This window comes from Propithecus coquereli, unplaced genomic scaffold, assembly GCF_000956105.1.
Source record: "Propithecus coquereli isolate 6110/MARCELLA unplaced genomic scaffold, Pcoq_1.0 Scaffold163, whole genome shotgun sequence".
NCBI lineage: Eukaryota > Metazoa > Chordata > Mammalia > Primates > Indriidae > Propithecus > Propithecus coquereli.
The window spans coordinates 1,418,871-1,436,001 of NW_012140858.1; the positions used below are offsets into that span (position 1 = coordinate 1,418,871).

The 17,131-nt window shown below is 41.6% G+C and overlaps 1 protein-coding gene across 1 annotated transcript in view; it reads right to left on the reverse strand.

Annotated features, from left to right (window-relative positions):
- The window catches only part of PTGR1 (prostaglandin reductase 1), a 29,460-nt gene extending 17,814 nt beyond the window's left edge, over positions 1–11,646 (reverse strand). Inside the window, 6 exon segments of the mRNA XM_012641142.1 lie at positions 1,240–1,357; positions 4,907–5,074; positions 7,466–7,522; positions 8,709–8,754; positions 9,764–9,879; positions 11,459–11,646. Of these exon segments, the coding sequence (XP_012496596.1) occupies positions 1,240–1,357; positions 4,907–5,074; positions 7,466–7,522; positions 8,709–8,754; positions 9,764–9,869 (495 nt within the window). The 5' untranslated portion in view covers positions 9,870–9,879; positions 11,459–11,646.
- Between the last annotated feature and the right edge of the window lie 5,485 nt (positions 11,647–17,131).

The window sequence follows — 17,131 nt, forward strand, 5'->3', positions numbered from 1 at the left end:
GCCAGCCTGGGCAACATAGAAAAACCTCATCTCTAAAAAAATAAATAAATAATAAAAGAATAGGTTTAAGGCAAGTCCTATCAAATTTTGGAGAAAAACATCCCTCATAGCTTTAATAAAACATTTGAAATTTGAGTATTGGAAATATCCCTAATTTATTTTGTAAGTTAAGCATAACCCAACTCTAGCTAAATTTCAGAACAAAAACAAAACTTTAAACCAAACTCACCTATGAATATACACATAAAAATTCTGTTTAAAATGTTATGAAATCAATTACGAAGGTATAAATCCATAATATACCATATGTAAGTAAATCTTACTCTAGAAATGTTAGAATGGCTTGACGTTGGAAAACTAATATAATTCATTAACTGAAAAGTTAACCTGATAAATGCTACAATGGTGTTTGATAAAATTCAACATCAATTCCTATTAACTTATTTAAATAAATTATTTCTGCAAGCTCTATGGTAGCCTGCATATGTATATATTCTAAGCTCCTATTAGCACTGGAGACCAGCTTGAGCCCTTGGCTGTTGGTGATACTATATTCTTCTACCTAACTCGTCCCCTTAGGAACTAGGTTCTGAATCATGCATCCCATCCTTTGGCAAAGGATCAGACAAGCCAGAGCACTTTGCAACATTCCCATTATGTAATATTAGTAACAAATCCTGACTATGTCTCAGTTGCCTGCTGCCTTGTATACCCACCATCAGATTGGATCCCCCGAGCAGATACCTGCCCAAACAGGAACCAACATTTCTGTGCCCTGACTACTTCCCAGGAGTTAGTTCCAAGCTCTGGCCCCACTGCTTTGAGATGAACGCCCATTTCTTTTTAGGGCAACAGCCTTTGCAATGGTGCCACATGGGCAATGACTCTTGGTTGGCCGATCTCTAATCTCTCCTTCTATTGCTGGGGATGATCATGAAGATTAAGCTGCAGCCAGACAACATTCAGTAAAAAATATGAAACTAGTTAATGCTTGCAAACTCACTACTCTAGATGGAAGCCATCCCTGACTTGATACTTACAATGTTATCAAATAAGAATGTTTAGCTTATCTTTGCTGTTTTTCCCATTCCCCCATTTCGTAATCTCCAATTTCTGAACAAGAACCACTAGATTATATACTCCCTGAGGCCAAAGAAGCTCTGCTGGGCTCACTGTTGCATTCCCAATGCAGACCGTGAGTCTTTAAATAAACGGTTGTTACTAGAGGGAGACGCTTACCTTGAGCTTCGCTATCTGCCCCACGACCGAGCCCACTGCTCCTGCTGCTGCATTAACCATCACTGTTTCTCCACCCTTCACACCGCAGATGTCAAGTAGGCCAAAGTAGGCAGTTAGGCTAAGGGAAGAAAATTAAGCATATGTGAATAGATTGTTTCTTTCCCCTATAACTCATTTATGTACACCTTGAAGGCCTTCTCAGCAGCCCAGAGCCATGGGTCCAGGTAAAAGACAAAAAAAAAAAAAAAAAAAAACTAGTACAGATCAAGATCAAGAAGTTGCTGTCCCCTCTCTACTGGCACTAAACTTGTATTAGCCTTTGGGGCTTTGCATCAACCCTAGGGAGAAGAAAAAGGAAATCCTGAATTTTAAACCTGAAATGATGTGAGGTTTTTTTTTTTTTTTTACTGCCAAAATGAGGGCTTAAGATAGAAATGAGGTTCAGTAGCAGAAAATTTTAAGTGATATTTTGGTGTCCCTGAGTCTGAACCAATAAAATCCATACCCATTATGGTGGTTGTTAAGCCATTTGTAAAACTGCAGACAAATTCATGTAAAGTTATTTCTGTATAAAGCAGAAACTATGTGTTGGCATAACTTTAGCTTATTTAGCCTCTGACTATATTTGGGGCCCATGAGAAGTGGGCATTGAAGGGAAGGCAGTAACAGGCACAGGCAGCACTTTTCCTGAGGATCCAAATGTCTAATATTCCCTCAACATAGTGTTTTTCAACAGACGCATTAGACACTACCTGCATCGGAATCGCCTGAATATTTGTTAAAAATTTAGATTCTGGCTGGGCACGGTAGCTCACACCTGTTATCCCAGCACTTTGGAAGGTCGAGGCAGGAGGATCGAGTGAGGCCAGGAGTTCAAGACCAGCCTGGGCAATATATCGACATCCCATCTCTACAAAAAATTTAAAAATTAGCCAGGTGTGGTGGCGCACGCCTGTAGTTCCAGCTACCTGGGAGGCTGAGGCAGAAGGATCACTTGAGCCCAGGAGTTCAAGGCTACAGTAGGCTGTGATCATGCCACTGTGCTCCAGCCTGGGTAACAGAGTGAGACCCAGTCTCAAAAAAATAAAAATAAAAAAAATTTAGATTCTCAGGCCCACTGATTCAGAAATATTGGGATATCACTATGCCAATGCTAATTTTAATAAGACTCCAGGTGATTCTTACGAATGCTGGCAACTGGGAACCACCACCTTGATGAATGCTGATACCAGAGTTTTCTGGGCAAGCTAGCCTAACACCAAAAGAGAAGCCAAGGGTACATTTTCTGATTGTGTCATTCCATCCACGACAACCAGCATCCCCCTGCCCCAATCCACCTTCTAGGTATTTCCAGAGTCAGCTTTCAATTAGACATATCAACCCAAGATACACAAGGCCTTTCTTGAACATCACCTCCTTTTAAAATAAAATGGAGATAAGACAAAGAAGCCAACAGTAAAGAAATTCTAGGGAGAAAATTAAAAGCGCACTTTGGACTAAGGGATTTAATAGAATCAACAGCTTGGAGAGCAAAACACATGAGCTCTTCCAACTTAATTGAAGGAAATGATGCAAGACTTTGAGGGAATGTTAAATCTGTGGAGTCTGGACAAGCGAAAGACACCTTAGATTTCCAAGTTCTTTTATAGTATAGCAGAAGTCTGAGCATTCTTGAAAGTTGACCCCTCCCATTGGTCAGTCACTCATAATGACAGGAAGTCTCAAAGAATAGGTGATGGGTTGCTTAGAAACAAACATGCATAACTGCTCCCCCTGAGTCACTGAGAACCACTGGTATAAGGTGGTTTGGAGTAAAAGTATATTCCTTAGGGGCTTGGAACAGATGATTAAGAAATACACACTAACGAATAAATTTTCTTCTCTTTCAAGAGTCAAGATCACCTCATATTGTACAAGTTACTTTCTCCCTAACTAAATCACAGGAGACTTGCTCCAAGGTTTTCTCATATCTACCTCCACCTCTATTCTCCTACACCTTGCTCACAATCCATGGGGAAGGATGGGTGGGATAACGAAGGGAGAGAAGAGCTCTCACCAGTAGAGGGTACAGGGCTTGCGGGAAAGACCAGGAAGTGCTGTAATTCTGGTTAGTGTGCACTCATTGAACAGAACAAGGTATTAAGCATCCTCTAATTTTGCAGTGATATCCTTGGCAGTGGCAATTCTGAGAAGTGCAAATTCTGAGTGGCATATGAACTTGGGATGTATGGGAGGTGTTTTTGTTAGAGGCTGATCATTTGGGGGGGTATATATATTTTCCATGTCATTCTTTAGAAGTCCTTCAAAGTGTAAAAGAGGAAAAAGGAGGGAGGATTGGAAGAAGGAAAGGAGAGAAGAAAACCATAACTTAGGGAAAAGAAATAAATGAATTCCATGCTAGGAAAGTTTTAAGGACCCCAAAGGCAATGACCTTGCTTATCCAGGGCATAAAAAGAAGCTTGGGATCTAAAATTCATTTGGGATCTGGAGAGGGAACACAGGGTGAACTGATCAGGAGTCAGAGCGATAAGTTCACGAGAAGCTTGAGTATTTTATATCCGTACCAAGTTGAGTGACTGTACAACCATACTTGCGGTTCATCGCAATTATTTAAATTTCAGATCCCCTTACACTTTAGGAAACTCAAATGTATACAGGGAAAGGTGAGGAAGAAGAGAGTACAGAAAGGCCGAGGATGATTGAACTCTCTTTCCCTTTTTAAACTCTGGAGTGAAGGTGATGAGTGGAGCCAGGAGCCTCCCAGGGACATGGGGAGCTGGTTCCCTCGTGTCACTATGTGCCAGCTCCTTGGGAGGGATCATGCCCATGTTTCTTCTTTGTACCTGAAGGTCTCTGACCTGATTTTCCTCCTCTTTCCTTCAGTCCCAAAGCTAACTGTAGCCCATCTTTGTTCCCTTCTTTTTATTTATTTACTTATTTATTTTTAATTCACAAATAAAAATTGTGCCGTGTGTGTGTGTATGTATATATATATATATACATATATATATATAGTGTACAAGATGTTGTTTTGAAATACGTCTACATTGTGCAATGGCTAATCGAGCTAATTAATATATGCATTATCTCACACAGTTATCGTTTTTGTGGTGAGAATACTTAAAATCTACTCTCTTAGCAATTTTCAAGTATACAATATATTGTTATTAAGTATAGTTACCATGTTGTACAATAGATCTCTTGAACTTATTCCTCTTATCTAACTGAAATTTTGTATCCTTTAACCAACATCTCCCCAACCCCTGCGGCCCACAGCCACAGAACCATCACTCTACTCTCTACTTCTACGAGTTTAACTTTTTTAGATTCCACACAAGTAAAATCACGCAGTATTTGTCTCACTTAACATAATGTCCTCCAAGCTCATCCACGTTGTTGCAAATGACAGGATTTCCTTCTTTTTAAAGGCTGAATAGTATTTATTGTCTATAAATACCACATTTTGTTTATCCAGTCATCCACTGGTGGGCACTTAGGTTGATCTTCTTCCCTTTTCATTCCTACCATCTTATACCATCTTCTCTAATCAGCCCCTGAGCCTACAATGCCTCAAATCTCTTTTTGTTGACCAAGTTCTAGACAAACCATTTTGGAAAACCAGAGTGTCAAGGTATTCAAACAAATGAAATATACTCATGAAACTCACCCTGTCATGCCAACTGTCCCCAGAGCCACGGACAGTGGTAGAGTATCTGGCCACTCTGTCAGCAGCTTTTCCAGATCTTTCCCATCAGAAATGGAGTGTGTTGTCCAGCCCGAAAAAGCCATTACGATAGTTCCTTTTGGTAAGGCTGAGTTTTTACTTTCCATAACTCTGAAAGATAAAGCACATTAGGGCATGTGACACCTCTTCCCTTTCAAGCGAGTCGGGACACTATGTGGCTAGTGTTGATAAAGGGCACTGAGGCTGACATTCCACGATGGACACCCCACCACATCTCTCCATCTTCATTCTTAGCCCTTGGCAAAGGGGCCATCAGAGACGAACGCTCCCACCTGGCCCAGCATCTGTCCCTGTCCTCACCCACTTCTCTTCATTTCAAGCAAGAGGCCTCCTTCCTCTGGCTCAAGGTGCCCTGGACACCAGCCTCTTCTCATCTTTAGGGCCTCCCTCTATTCATGCCCTAGCCCTCCTGCTCCTGAATCTTTAACATTTTCCTCTCTACTGTCCCTTCCACTCAGCATATAAGCAAGCTCAACTCTGCCATCTCATGGTCCCATCCTCTCCCCTCTTTCCTCTTCCTTTCACAGCCAAACCACTTGATACCCACTGCAACCTGCCTTCCACCCCCTCGGCTCCACTAAAGTCACAACAACCACCTGACTGCAAAATCCCATGGATATTCTTTCATCGCTATCTGACTTTACCTTCCTACTCTACTCGACATAAAACTCCCCCCTATTGGTTTCCAGGTACTGATCCCTCCTGGCTTTGTGCCTCCCTCTCTAAGCCACCCCCTTTCAGTCTTGATGACAGATTCCCTTTCATTCACCTCTTCCCACTCTTACATTCTTTACTGTCTTCCTGCAGTCATAAATTTACATGACATATGTTGACTGTAGAAAACTTAAAACATATAAAATATCAGTTTTAATTCCACAATACAAAGACAACTGCTAATATTTTGGTGCATTTTATGGCAATCAATGATATATTCAAAAATGTATATTACATGTATTTACATAATTGAAATAATTGGATTATGTTTTGTGACTAATTTTTCTCCCAACATTATACCAGTCTATACAATTTATACTTTTCTCCACGTTAGTAAGAATCCTTCAAAAACTGTAATGAATTTAATTATTCCCCCATTATTAGGTTATTTCCAGTGTTTTTCCTAATGTAAATAATATTTTTATTAATATTCATAAATATGAATTTATTTCCTTTGATCATAATTCTATAAAAGGAATTACTAGGCCAGAGAGTATTAAAACATATGTAACTCTTGCTGCATATTGCTAACTTCCTTTCTAGAAGGCTGTGCCAACTTCTGCTTCCACCGCCAATGTTCGAGTGTATCATTACATCATCTCCAACACTGGGTATTATATTTTTAAAAATATAAGTTACCAATTAAGCAAACACAAATACATGTATGTTTCTTTGACTATTAGTAAGAAATATATAAGACCTATATGAAGAAAACTATTAATGGGAGATAAGACAAAATGGATAAATGGAGAGGCATACCTTGTGCTTGGAGAGAAAGATTATAAAGATACAAGTTTATTCTTTTTTTTTTGGTCTTTTGAGACAGAATCTCACTCTGTTGCCCAGGCTAGAGTGCTGTGGTGTCAGCCTAGTTCACAGCAACCTCAAACTCCTGGGCTCAAGCTATCCTCCTGCCTCAGCCTCCCAAGTAGCAGGGACTACAGACATGCACCACCATACCAGGCTAATTTTTTCTAATTTTAGTAGAGACAGAGTCTCACTCTTGGTCAGGCTGGTCTCGAACTCCTGAGCTCAAGCGATCCTCCCAGAGTGCTAGGATTACAGGAGTGAGCCACCGTGCCCGGCCATATATTTCTGGGAATTTAATGTAAAGCAATACTCACCCAGTGGGCAAAGAATACACAGACACCCACATATAGATACATACATGTCCCTTTAAGAATCATTTATAGTAGGAAAAACTGGAAGCAGCTATCAGTAGTAGTAGTTAAATGGCAGAATACAATGAAATAATGTGCAGCTATTAAAAGGTAGGTGGTATATTTATGTACTATCAACAAAAGATATCCATAACATATTAAGTGAGAAAAAGCAATTTGTGAAGGGCATATAAGCCTATTTGAAAATATATTAAAAAGTATGTGTATTGAACAATTGTTGAAATAATACATTAACAACAGTTGTTTTTAAGGTTCAGGTGACGGGGGAATTTTCAGTTTCCAAGATAAAAATTTTTGTTTTCCTTGAATTTTTAGGATAATCATGCACCAGATGAATCCTTTTTTTTTTTTCGTAATTAAAAGTAAGGATGGCAAAGTGAGACTGAAATGATAACAAGTTCCCATCCTTCCCGCCCTCCAAATTAGTCAGGAAGGCGGCAGGATATCCCAGGTTGCTTCCATGATCAAACGCTGAGTGAATCACACAAGCTGAAGAAACTGGAGGAGCAATGGACAGAGGGAATACCCAGCAGGAAGTGAAGAGGAGACATATTTTCCAAACATTGGGACAAATGAAAATAATTACCTGGCCACTTGCTGCCCCACCATTGTGTCACCCTCATTCAAACTTTTGGATGCTAGTCTGGAAAAAAAAAAAATCCATTCTTAATACACAAGAGCATCTGGGAAAAACTGGCTTGAGTTTTAAGCCAAGTAGAAAACTGCTGGGTAAGCATGCGCAGCAATGAAACCCAGAAAGACGAGGGCAGGACCACTAGGACAGCTATTAAGAGGGACTTCTGCTCTGTGATCCCAGAGAATCAGTCTGGCAGGATTTTTAATGAATTAACACGAGAGTCTTGCCACTACATTCAATGAACTATGAGCTTCTACAAATGACTTTTTTTTTTTTTTTGAGACAGAGTCTCACTGTGTTGCTCACGGGCTAGAGTGCTGTGGCATCATCCTAGTTCACAGCAACCTCAAACTCCTGGGCTCAAGCGATCCTCCTGCCTCAGCCTCCTGAGTAGCTGGGACTACGGGCATGCGCCACCATACCCGGCTAATTTTTTTTTCTATATATTTTTAGCTGTCCAATTAATTTCTTTCTAATTTTAATAGAGACAGGGTCTCGCTCTTGCTCAGGCTGGTTTCGAACTCCTGAGCTCAAACAATCCGCCCGCCTCGGCCTCCCAGAGAGCTAGGATTACTGGCGTGAGCCACCACGCCTGGCCGGTAATTAACATTTTTAAACTCAGTTTTTCACTTGAGATTTAAATATCAATCAGCTATGAAAAAAAATATTTAAAAGGATGACGGCTCTATTACTTACCTAGGCAAAAAATTACTGAGGACTTAGTGGCCCAGGAAGGCCTTTTATTCCCTCCCATCCCTGAGGTGTTTGCTAAGTATACAAGTTTTAGTCAACTACGGATTACCTAAATTAAAAGGATACAGGACAATGGAAGGCAAGAAAAGCTGATTTTAGCCTTAGCATCTGCCTCTATCCAAATTATTTTCTAGTAGAGAAATGGACAAATTGGAGTTGGGCTTCTTTATGCTTTTAATACTTTTCTGGAAGCAATTCTGGTAAGCAATGAAAGGCTAATTGTGCAGAACAGATAGGAGATGGTTGTAAAATAAAGGGACCAAGGTGATCCCTCCCCAGGCTTCTTAGACCTTTGCCTGCAAAAGGTCTAAGAGCATCCATGAATCCCATGACTGATGCCATGCAGGGAGAAACAGAGGGACAGTGACAGTGTTTTGAATCAGCTGGACATTTTAAAAGGGGAACTACTTCCAAATAGCGACCAATACACAAATAATACCTCATGTAAGGATCCACAGTGAGGAACAAAGCTTCAAGCAGGACCTCTACAAAATAAAGCATTCCACAGGCAATTAGAAATTCAAGGCCTGACGCCTTTGTTGTTTTTGGCATTCTAAATAGTCACAGATAATATTTCTGCATCAGAGTTGTTTTTTCCTCTGCACATTCTATTGAAGTGACAAGAAGGGTTTGCACATTTGGCCCAGCGCAGTTAATAATTTTAACAATAATGATGATGATGTTATTTATTCAGCACGCACTCCATGCTACACACTTCATTTGATATTCTCAACAAATACTGTTTTCATTTTATTTAAGTTTAGCTTAAGTAATTTGCCTAAGGCCATATTTGTACCATTATGTAACTCTGCTCACATAGGATTTCATTACCAGCCCCAGGTAGTATTAAAAAATATGCACTTTTCTGGAGTTACCCTCACGTGCACATTCTCTGGAACTTGGAATCCAAGTTGTGGCCATTACAACTTACATGGGACTGATAACTTTGCCGCGCTACTTGATTGCATCCTCCTGTCTCAAAAGCTTATCTACCCTTATAAACACCCTCGCAGTCCGTGCTGTGCACACAGCTACTAAGCAGTGCTTACCCCACTGTCATCACTGGCTCACCCCGGTCAATCTGGGCTTGGCTATGTGACTTGCTTTGATCATGGGATATTAGCAAAGATGATATAAGTAAAGGCTTGAAAAGGAGCTTGCCAACTTCTGCAGCTCTAGATCTTTGGGACTGCTCTGAGAACAGAGCTCAAACTAGCCTGCTGGAAAGCCTGCATAGAGGAGAATTGAGGCATACACTTCAACAGAAAGCATGCTAACCACCCATGTGAGTGAAGCCCATCGTAAATTAATCATTTAGCCTAGATGAGACCTAAGAAGAACCACTCAGCCTCACTCAGCCCAAACTGCCAACCCAAAGAATGGTGAACTAATAAATGCTTGTTTGAAGTCATTAAACTTTGCAGCAGTTTGTTATGCAGCAAAGGCTAACTGATGTAGTCTCTTCTGACTCTGAAATCTTTGAGTGTGACTTACCTCCATCTTTTAAGGGTGGGAGCTCAGCTGTCTTTAACTCAAAGTCACTCTTAGTAGGGTTGCCTACAAAGTGCTTCTTCAGGGTCCATCTTTTAGCAAGAACCATCCTGAAGCTCCTAGAACACAGTAAACATGTAGTCAACTGCAATGAAGTGACTGGATTCCTACAGATCCCTAGCCATTGCACTGAGCCCAGACAGCACAACCGTAATAATAATTCTCATTATCATATAACATCAACACATTCATTTAGTATTTACTGTTTCTGGTACCACGCTAAGCGCTTCATACATATTACCTCATTTTATCCTCATAACCTCCCTATAAGATAGGCTATTATCATTGCCATTTTACAGATGAGGAAACTGAGCTTTAAAGACACCTCCAAGGCAAGGAAAAAATGGAAATCGACACAGAAATTCTTCCCAACCACCACCCGGCTAAAGTTTCTCTAAAGCACTGAACAGCTACCGGGCATGCAGATATTCCCAGTTTCTCCCCTCACATGAAGCTAATCCTAAGAAAAAGCACCAAACGCAAAGAAACGAATGGAAGCCCGTGCACCTCTTTCAGACGGATAGAGCCACGCGTTCTAAGGCAAACAGTGTCAGGAACACCGGAAAACCACCGGGTGGCGCCGCTACTCCGCCCCGTTTGCAGGTGCGCGCTTCCCTTGGCCCAAGGATTTGAGTTTACACTTGCCGCCTCACAAAACCACGCGGTGATTGAGGCTGCCCGGAGCTCTCGGGTCAGGACGCGAGGCTTGGACCGAACTCCCCGCATCACGTGGGAGCCGCTCCTTCCCCACGAGTGAATCCGCTACAGACAAGCCCGCAGTGGCTGGAGATTTCACTTTGTCCCACTACCAGTACCGGGAAGAGGGGACACTCTTAGCCCGGAGGGGACACTTGCGCATTGCAAGTGGAGCTGTTGGGGCGATGCGACCCGCAGCCCGGCTTCCTTTTTTTTTTTACATTAATATTATTTTTAATGGACAAATCATAATTGTATGCTATGGGTACTATGGGATGTTTTGATGGATGCATACGATGTGGAATGGTTAAATCAAGCTAATGAATATATCTATCATTTAGTTTACCTACTATTTTTATGGTAAGGCATTTGAAATTTACTGTTAATTATTCTGAAATATACATGATTGACTATAGTCACCCTGGTATGCAATAGATCTCAAAATATATTCCTCCCGTCTGAGGCTGTGTGCTCTTTGACCGACAACTCCTCATTGCCTTCCCCCGCCCCTCCCAGCCTCCAGTAACCACCGTTCTGCGCTCTACTTCTATGAGTTCAACTTTTTTAGATTTCACATATTCATGTCCCTCTTCCCAAAACGGCAACCACTGGGGATTCTGAACTTGCCACAGGTTCAGAACCACCCCTGGAAAGGGTCTGGCCCCAGCGGCAGGCGCGGTCCTGGGACAGTCTCAGCGACCTCAGGAAGGGGGCCTGGTGCGGTCCCGGTCGCAGCACGCCCGCCCCCACCGTGCCCGCCCGTCTGTGGATTCCCAGCCCGGTCTTCTTTCTTCCACCCTTGCCCCAGTTCTGCAGTCCCGCCAGTTCCTCGGCCAGCCCTTTCCCCAGCGCAGGCAGCTACGGAGTGCTGCGGAAATGCAACCAGACTTTGCACCGTCTGCGATCCGGAGAAAAAGAAAGGAAAGCAGGGTGTCTACTTACAAGGAGTCCGCAGGGTGCACCACTGGGAAGGCGCGGCAGAGCGCCCGGGGCCTGGATTTATCTCGGGTCCCAAGAGAGGGTGGGGCCACCCCAGGGCGGGGCTATTCCTGGAAGGGTGGGGGCCTCGGCCCGGAGAGGGTCACAGGAGGGAAAATCAGAGTTGGAACAATGCGTGTGCGTGTGCGTGTGTGTGTTACTTTCCTGATAGTAAAAGCCCCCATCGGAGCCCGGCCCGGGTGATACTGTACCTGCGATCAGTGTCCTGTAACTGGGAACCTGGCGGGAAGACGCCCTGGGGGAGAACAAGCCGCAGCCTCGGCCGCGCAGGCTGGGAGGGGCCAAAGGCAGGGGCCTGGGCAGCCCAGCCCGAGTGTGGCCCGCCGTGCTGGCTTCCGTCGCCGGGCTCCGCCTCAGCGCCACAGTGCCCGCCTTCGCCGCGGTGCCGGCGCGCTGACCCCCGCCTGCCTGCGCCGGGTCTGCCTGGTGAGCACCTACTCACCTTTCACGAGCCAGTTCCAGGGTCGCCTCCTCTGTGAATCCATCCCAGACTCTCCCAGGTGGGAGCGAGCACGCCTGTCCCGAGGCGCCCAACCATCACACCCCCGCGGTCTAAGGCAGTGGCTGTGCGCAAAGCCAGTCTCTGGCTTCAGATTGTTCAGGTTGGAAGCCTGCGCCTCCTGCTTACCTTGTGTAGTTGTGAGAGAGCTACTTCTGTTCTCCCTGCCTCAGTTCACCGCATCTGCAAGATGGGCATAAGAACAGTGCTTAACCCCCAGAAATTATGGAACTTCAATGTCTTTTTAAAGAATGAAATGAGTCAATAAATATCAAGTGCTTCCACTAGTACAAGTGCATGGTAAATATTCAATAAACGCTGCTCTCAGTAGCAATCTTTCGACTTCTTCACTGGCCTAAGTAAGCCCCAGGCACCCCACACTGGGACTAATTCAATCATACACCCCCAACCTCTAGCCCAATCTTTGTCAGTCATGTCATATAAATAGTGAAATAATGCAAAGATGTTTAAAGAACTTTAAAACTTCCCTTTAATCTCCTCCATTCCCTCCTCTTTGGGGTAACCAGTGTTTCAAGTGCAGTGTTTACCCTTTCACTCCCTTCTGCATGATCGTTTATATGTTCATATAAAGCGGTTTTATTTTTCTTGTTTTTACAAAAAATGGGATTATTCTAAAGATGGTATTCCACAACTTCCCCCCATACATCTCTACAAATAAACAAATACAGATATAACTCACTACTTAAATTGTTTTTGTGTAACATTCTCTAATTTGGGTGTACTATAATTTGTTCCCCAATGTTGAGGTTGTTTCTAGTTTTGTTTTGCTTTGTCACTATGGACGAGGCTGCAATAAGTGTCCTTGTATGAAGAGCTTTACATTCTAATGCTTTTATTTCCATAGGCTAGATTCCCAAAAGTGAGATCATGGGGTCAAAAAATATGTGTTTTTAATGTAGTAGGTTGAATCAAATCAAACTATTGATATTCAATCATTCTGACTTGAAATAGCAATTTCATAAGGTTAAAACTAATATATTGCCAGATTGCTTTCCAAAAATATTGTTGCAATTTACGTCCCTACCAGGGATGTGTGACAGTTCTTGTAACTTAAAGTTCACATCAGAATGGATGTTACTGTTGTTTTTACTTTTTGGCAATCTGATGAGTGCAAATGAGCTTATATACCCCCACCCCCAAGGGCTGAGACCTGACTTTATTCACATTTGTAACCTTGTACCTATGTATATCATTTAAGACATTTTTTTTCCTTGCAAATAACAGAAGACTCATACTGGCTTAAAAAAATAAAGGAAATTTATTGGCTCTTGTGACTGGAAAGTCCAGAAGGCTTGGCTTCAAGGCTGGCCTGAATTAAGATTTCAAGATTTCATCCTTACATACTGCTTTCCATGGCATCAGTATAATTCTAAATTTTGCTTCCCTCATAGTGACAAAATGGTTGCAGCAGCTCTGCTACTCTACAGGAGAGAAAAAGGAGAAAAATATCCATCTCTCAGAATTCCTAGCAAAAGTCCTCCACCTCTCACTGATTGGACTGTCTCTGAACCAATCCTCTGGCTAATTAAAGGTTGACGAGCTAATGCCTGGGTTATCCTACACCAATCATGTGTCATCAAGGCTTGGATTCCCTTTTTCTCCTTGCCAGGCATTCAGTCAACAAGGCACCGAGTGAAAAATTTAGAATTCCGAGAGACAGACTTTTTAGTTTTCTACGTATGATATTAGGGTTAAATAATAATCAATTGTTAGCTGTACAGTAATAATCAGATGTTAGCTGTATAGTATTGTCAGTTTCACAGTAAAGGTTGTTCGTTTTTTGACTTCAAAAGATCTTCAGTAAAAGAGTGGAAAGAACTCTGGCTGTCTCTAAGAGTGTATATTAGTTTGCAAGGGCTGCTATAACAAAATACCACAGACTGGGTGGCTTAAACAACAGAAATTTATTTTTTCATCGTTTTGGATGCTGGAAGTCCAAGATCAAGGTGTCAGCAGGTTTTTTCTCCTGAGGCCTCTCTCTTTGGTTTGATGGTGACTGCCTTCTCACTGTGTCCTCACATGGCCCTTTCTCTGTGTGTGCACATTCCTGGTGTCTCTCTTTATGTAAGGATACTGGTCATACTGGATCAGAGCTCCACTCAGCAGCCTCAGTTTAACTTAAGCACTTGTTCAAAAGTTCTACCTTCAAACACTGTCACTAATATGACCTTATTAGCCTTAATTACCTTTTTAAAGGCCCTATCTCTAAATATGATTACATTCTGAGGTAATGGGAATCGGGACTGTAACACATGAGTTTTGGAAAGACACAATTCAGCCCACAGCAGAGTGTATGGGTGAAATGTGGTGGACACACACTGCGCGGTACTGCACTGCAATCAGAAGCACTGGGTTGCGTGTACATAAGGCAACTTGGGTGGATTCTAAAACCACGATGCTGCATAAAAATACTTTTCTTCACTGTCAGTATCTGATTTTGGACCTCAAGGGCAGAGAGTTGAGTTCTTCATACTCATCAAAGTTTATGGCACATTATCCCCACTAGTCTGCCAAATTCTCTCTCTCTCTCTCTCTCTCTCTCTCTCTCTCTCTCTCTCTCTCTCTCTCATTAATTTATTTGTCTTTTAAAAAACCCCATTCTCTACTTTTCTCCTCCTACTACTATAGGCAGCTATTGTGGTGTGTGTAATGTGTGTGTAGTTTCTTTTTTTTTTTAACATGTTCCTACATTATGTGCACGGTGGGCATATACTTTTGATTTATAGAAATGGTATTGAATTATATGTCTCATTCTGTTTCTTTTGGATATTGAAAAAGCTAATAAAATTGCAAGTTTAATAAAAAATCCTCATGAGTAAGAATTATAGAAATAAAGTGCCAGGAATACAGAATGCCTCAAATACTTACCCACTTGGCATTAAATTAAAAGTATAGATAATATTTGGCCACACCTGGTCAAACAAGATTTCTTTCCTAATCATTATGACTCAGTAAGTTTTAATGACTACAGTCAGCCAAGTCATGGTGATTCGCTAAGTCATGGCTGTTACATAATCACATACAGAGAGTTAGAACATGTAATAAATGATCAAGGAAAAAGATTTTTCTTTACTCTGTTCCAAGACAAAACCTCTTTAAATTCAGTCCTCTAATCTTAGGTTTCAACAAGCTCTGATCTAGCTATATGAGAGAACAATTCACTAAAGCAATAAAATCACACAAGTAATAAAAGAATGCTTCTTGTCAAATAATTCAGAAAATACAGATCCCTACAGTGTAAACAGCGAAAGTCATTGTTACATGTTTGGTGGGAATTCCTTCTGGATGCTTTCCTGTGGTGATGGACTTAACAGACAGATATACTTGTTTCCCCCTTTCTCCTCTACAACTGCCATTTTGTTGGTCTGGTGAGATAATGCTTATAAAATCATTATAAAACTGAATATTGATGTTATCTCATAATGGCAAGAAATCCTTAATACATGTGGGACACTACATTTGGAGAGAGATTGACTATGCCTCTTCCCATATGATACAGCTGGTACAGCACCGAGTGCCTTGTCCTGGAGTAGCCCTTGGTATCTAGTATTTCTAGTCTTTATGATGATCCAAGGAAGTATATAATGTTATTATCTTCCTCAGAGCCTCAGGAAACTGAACCTCTGAAAGGTTAAAATGACTTAAACAAGATCACAGAGCTAGTCGGTAGCAGGGTAGAGATTTGAATCAGAGCTAGTCCACTTCAAAGCCCTGTGCTTTTCCTGTTCCATTCTATCTGCTAGTACAGGTCAGGTGGATTCCTCTGGTAGGTAAGAACAAACTCAGGGAAGGTCATACTTGCGAGATTTCTGTAAAAGACCATCAGTGTCATTACTTTTGACATGCAAATATGTTGCATGTCTTGGAATGTCACTCTCTCATCCTGGCTTCCTTTCTAGTCTCTCTTCCTACCCTCCTGGTGTCTGAGGTGACTGTGTGGCAGGCTTTCGTTCTGCCTTGGTGGCTGGGACTGGAACTGAGCAAGCAAAGTACAAGAAGAACCTGAAACATCTTTTTGTACCAGTAAGTGAGAAAGTGTGCAGAATATGATGGGGACAGATAAGGGTGGGGGACAATGTCTAAAGGACCTTAAAGGAGCTTCCATTTGGCCAAATCTAAGACAATTTGAACTTCAAAACAAATAATAAAATTAACATATGAGCACCTATACAATTAACAATAATAATTAACATGTTAATGGATTAGCATGTTTTAACACCCATAAAATAAGTTGCCATGAGTTCATAAATGCAGAGATAAGAAAAAGGTCTTCCTTACAGTAGAGTGGCAACTAATAAATGTAGATAGAATATCATTTTGAAACTATTTAATAATAATTGATTCAGGCAAGAATCATGGAAGCTAAAATAAGTAGGTGAAAGTTTAATGAGGAACAGAAAGGGTATTTACATAGTCTAAAAGTATCTCTTTGCAAATTATTTACTAAACAGGGAAAAAAATGTCACTTTACAGTGGAAAAACCTGGCAGACAAAGGGTCAAAGTCAACATCACCAATGAAGAGACAAACAGATACTATCTTATGCTTTCTGATATACTTTGAGAAGCATCCAACATCAATTTTGCAGTCTCCTGCCAGAAATGTATAACCTGGATTTAATCCTGAGGAAACAGGAGACAATTCAAATTGAGGGACCCTCTACAAAATAACTAGTTAATAATCTCCGAAAGTGTCGGGGTCACTGAAGTCAAAGGAAGATTGAGAAACTGTTAAAGAGACATGACAACTAGAGGAACCTGAATTAGATTGGGGTGGAGGAGGAGGATAACTACAAAGGACATGACATTTGAAAATGGACTGTAGATTAGATCAGGAATTGGCGAATTGGACGAGTCCAGCCTATTGCCTGTTTTTGTACAGCCTGCAAAATAAAAATCATTTTTACATCTAAAAAAAATCACGCTAAAAAATACAACACGAAATTGACCATGTTAACCATTTTTACGTGTACAGTTCAGTCGTTTTAACTATATTCACACTGTTGTGCAACAGATCGCTAGAACTTTTTGATCTTGCATGACTCAAACTCTATACCCGCGCCTGTGGGTTAAGTTGCTTCCTCCCTCAGGATCCGTT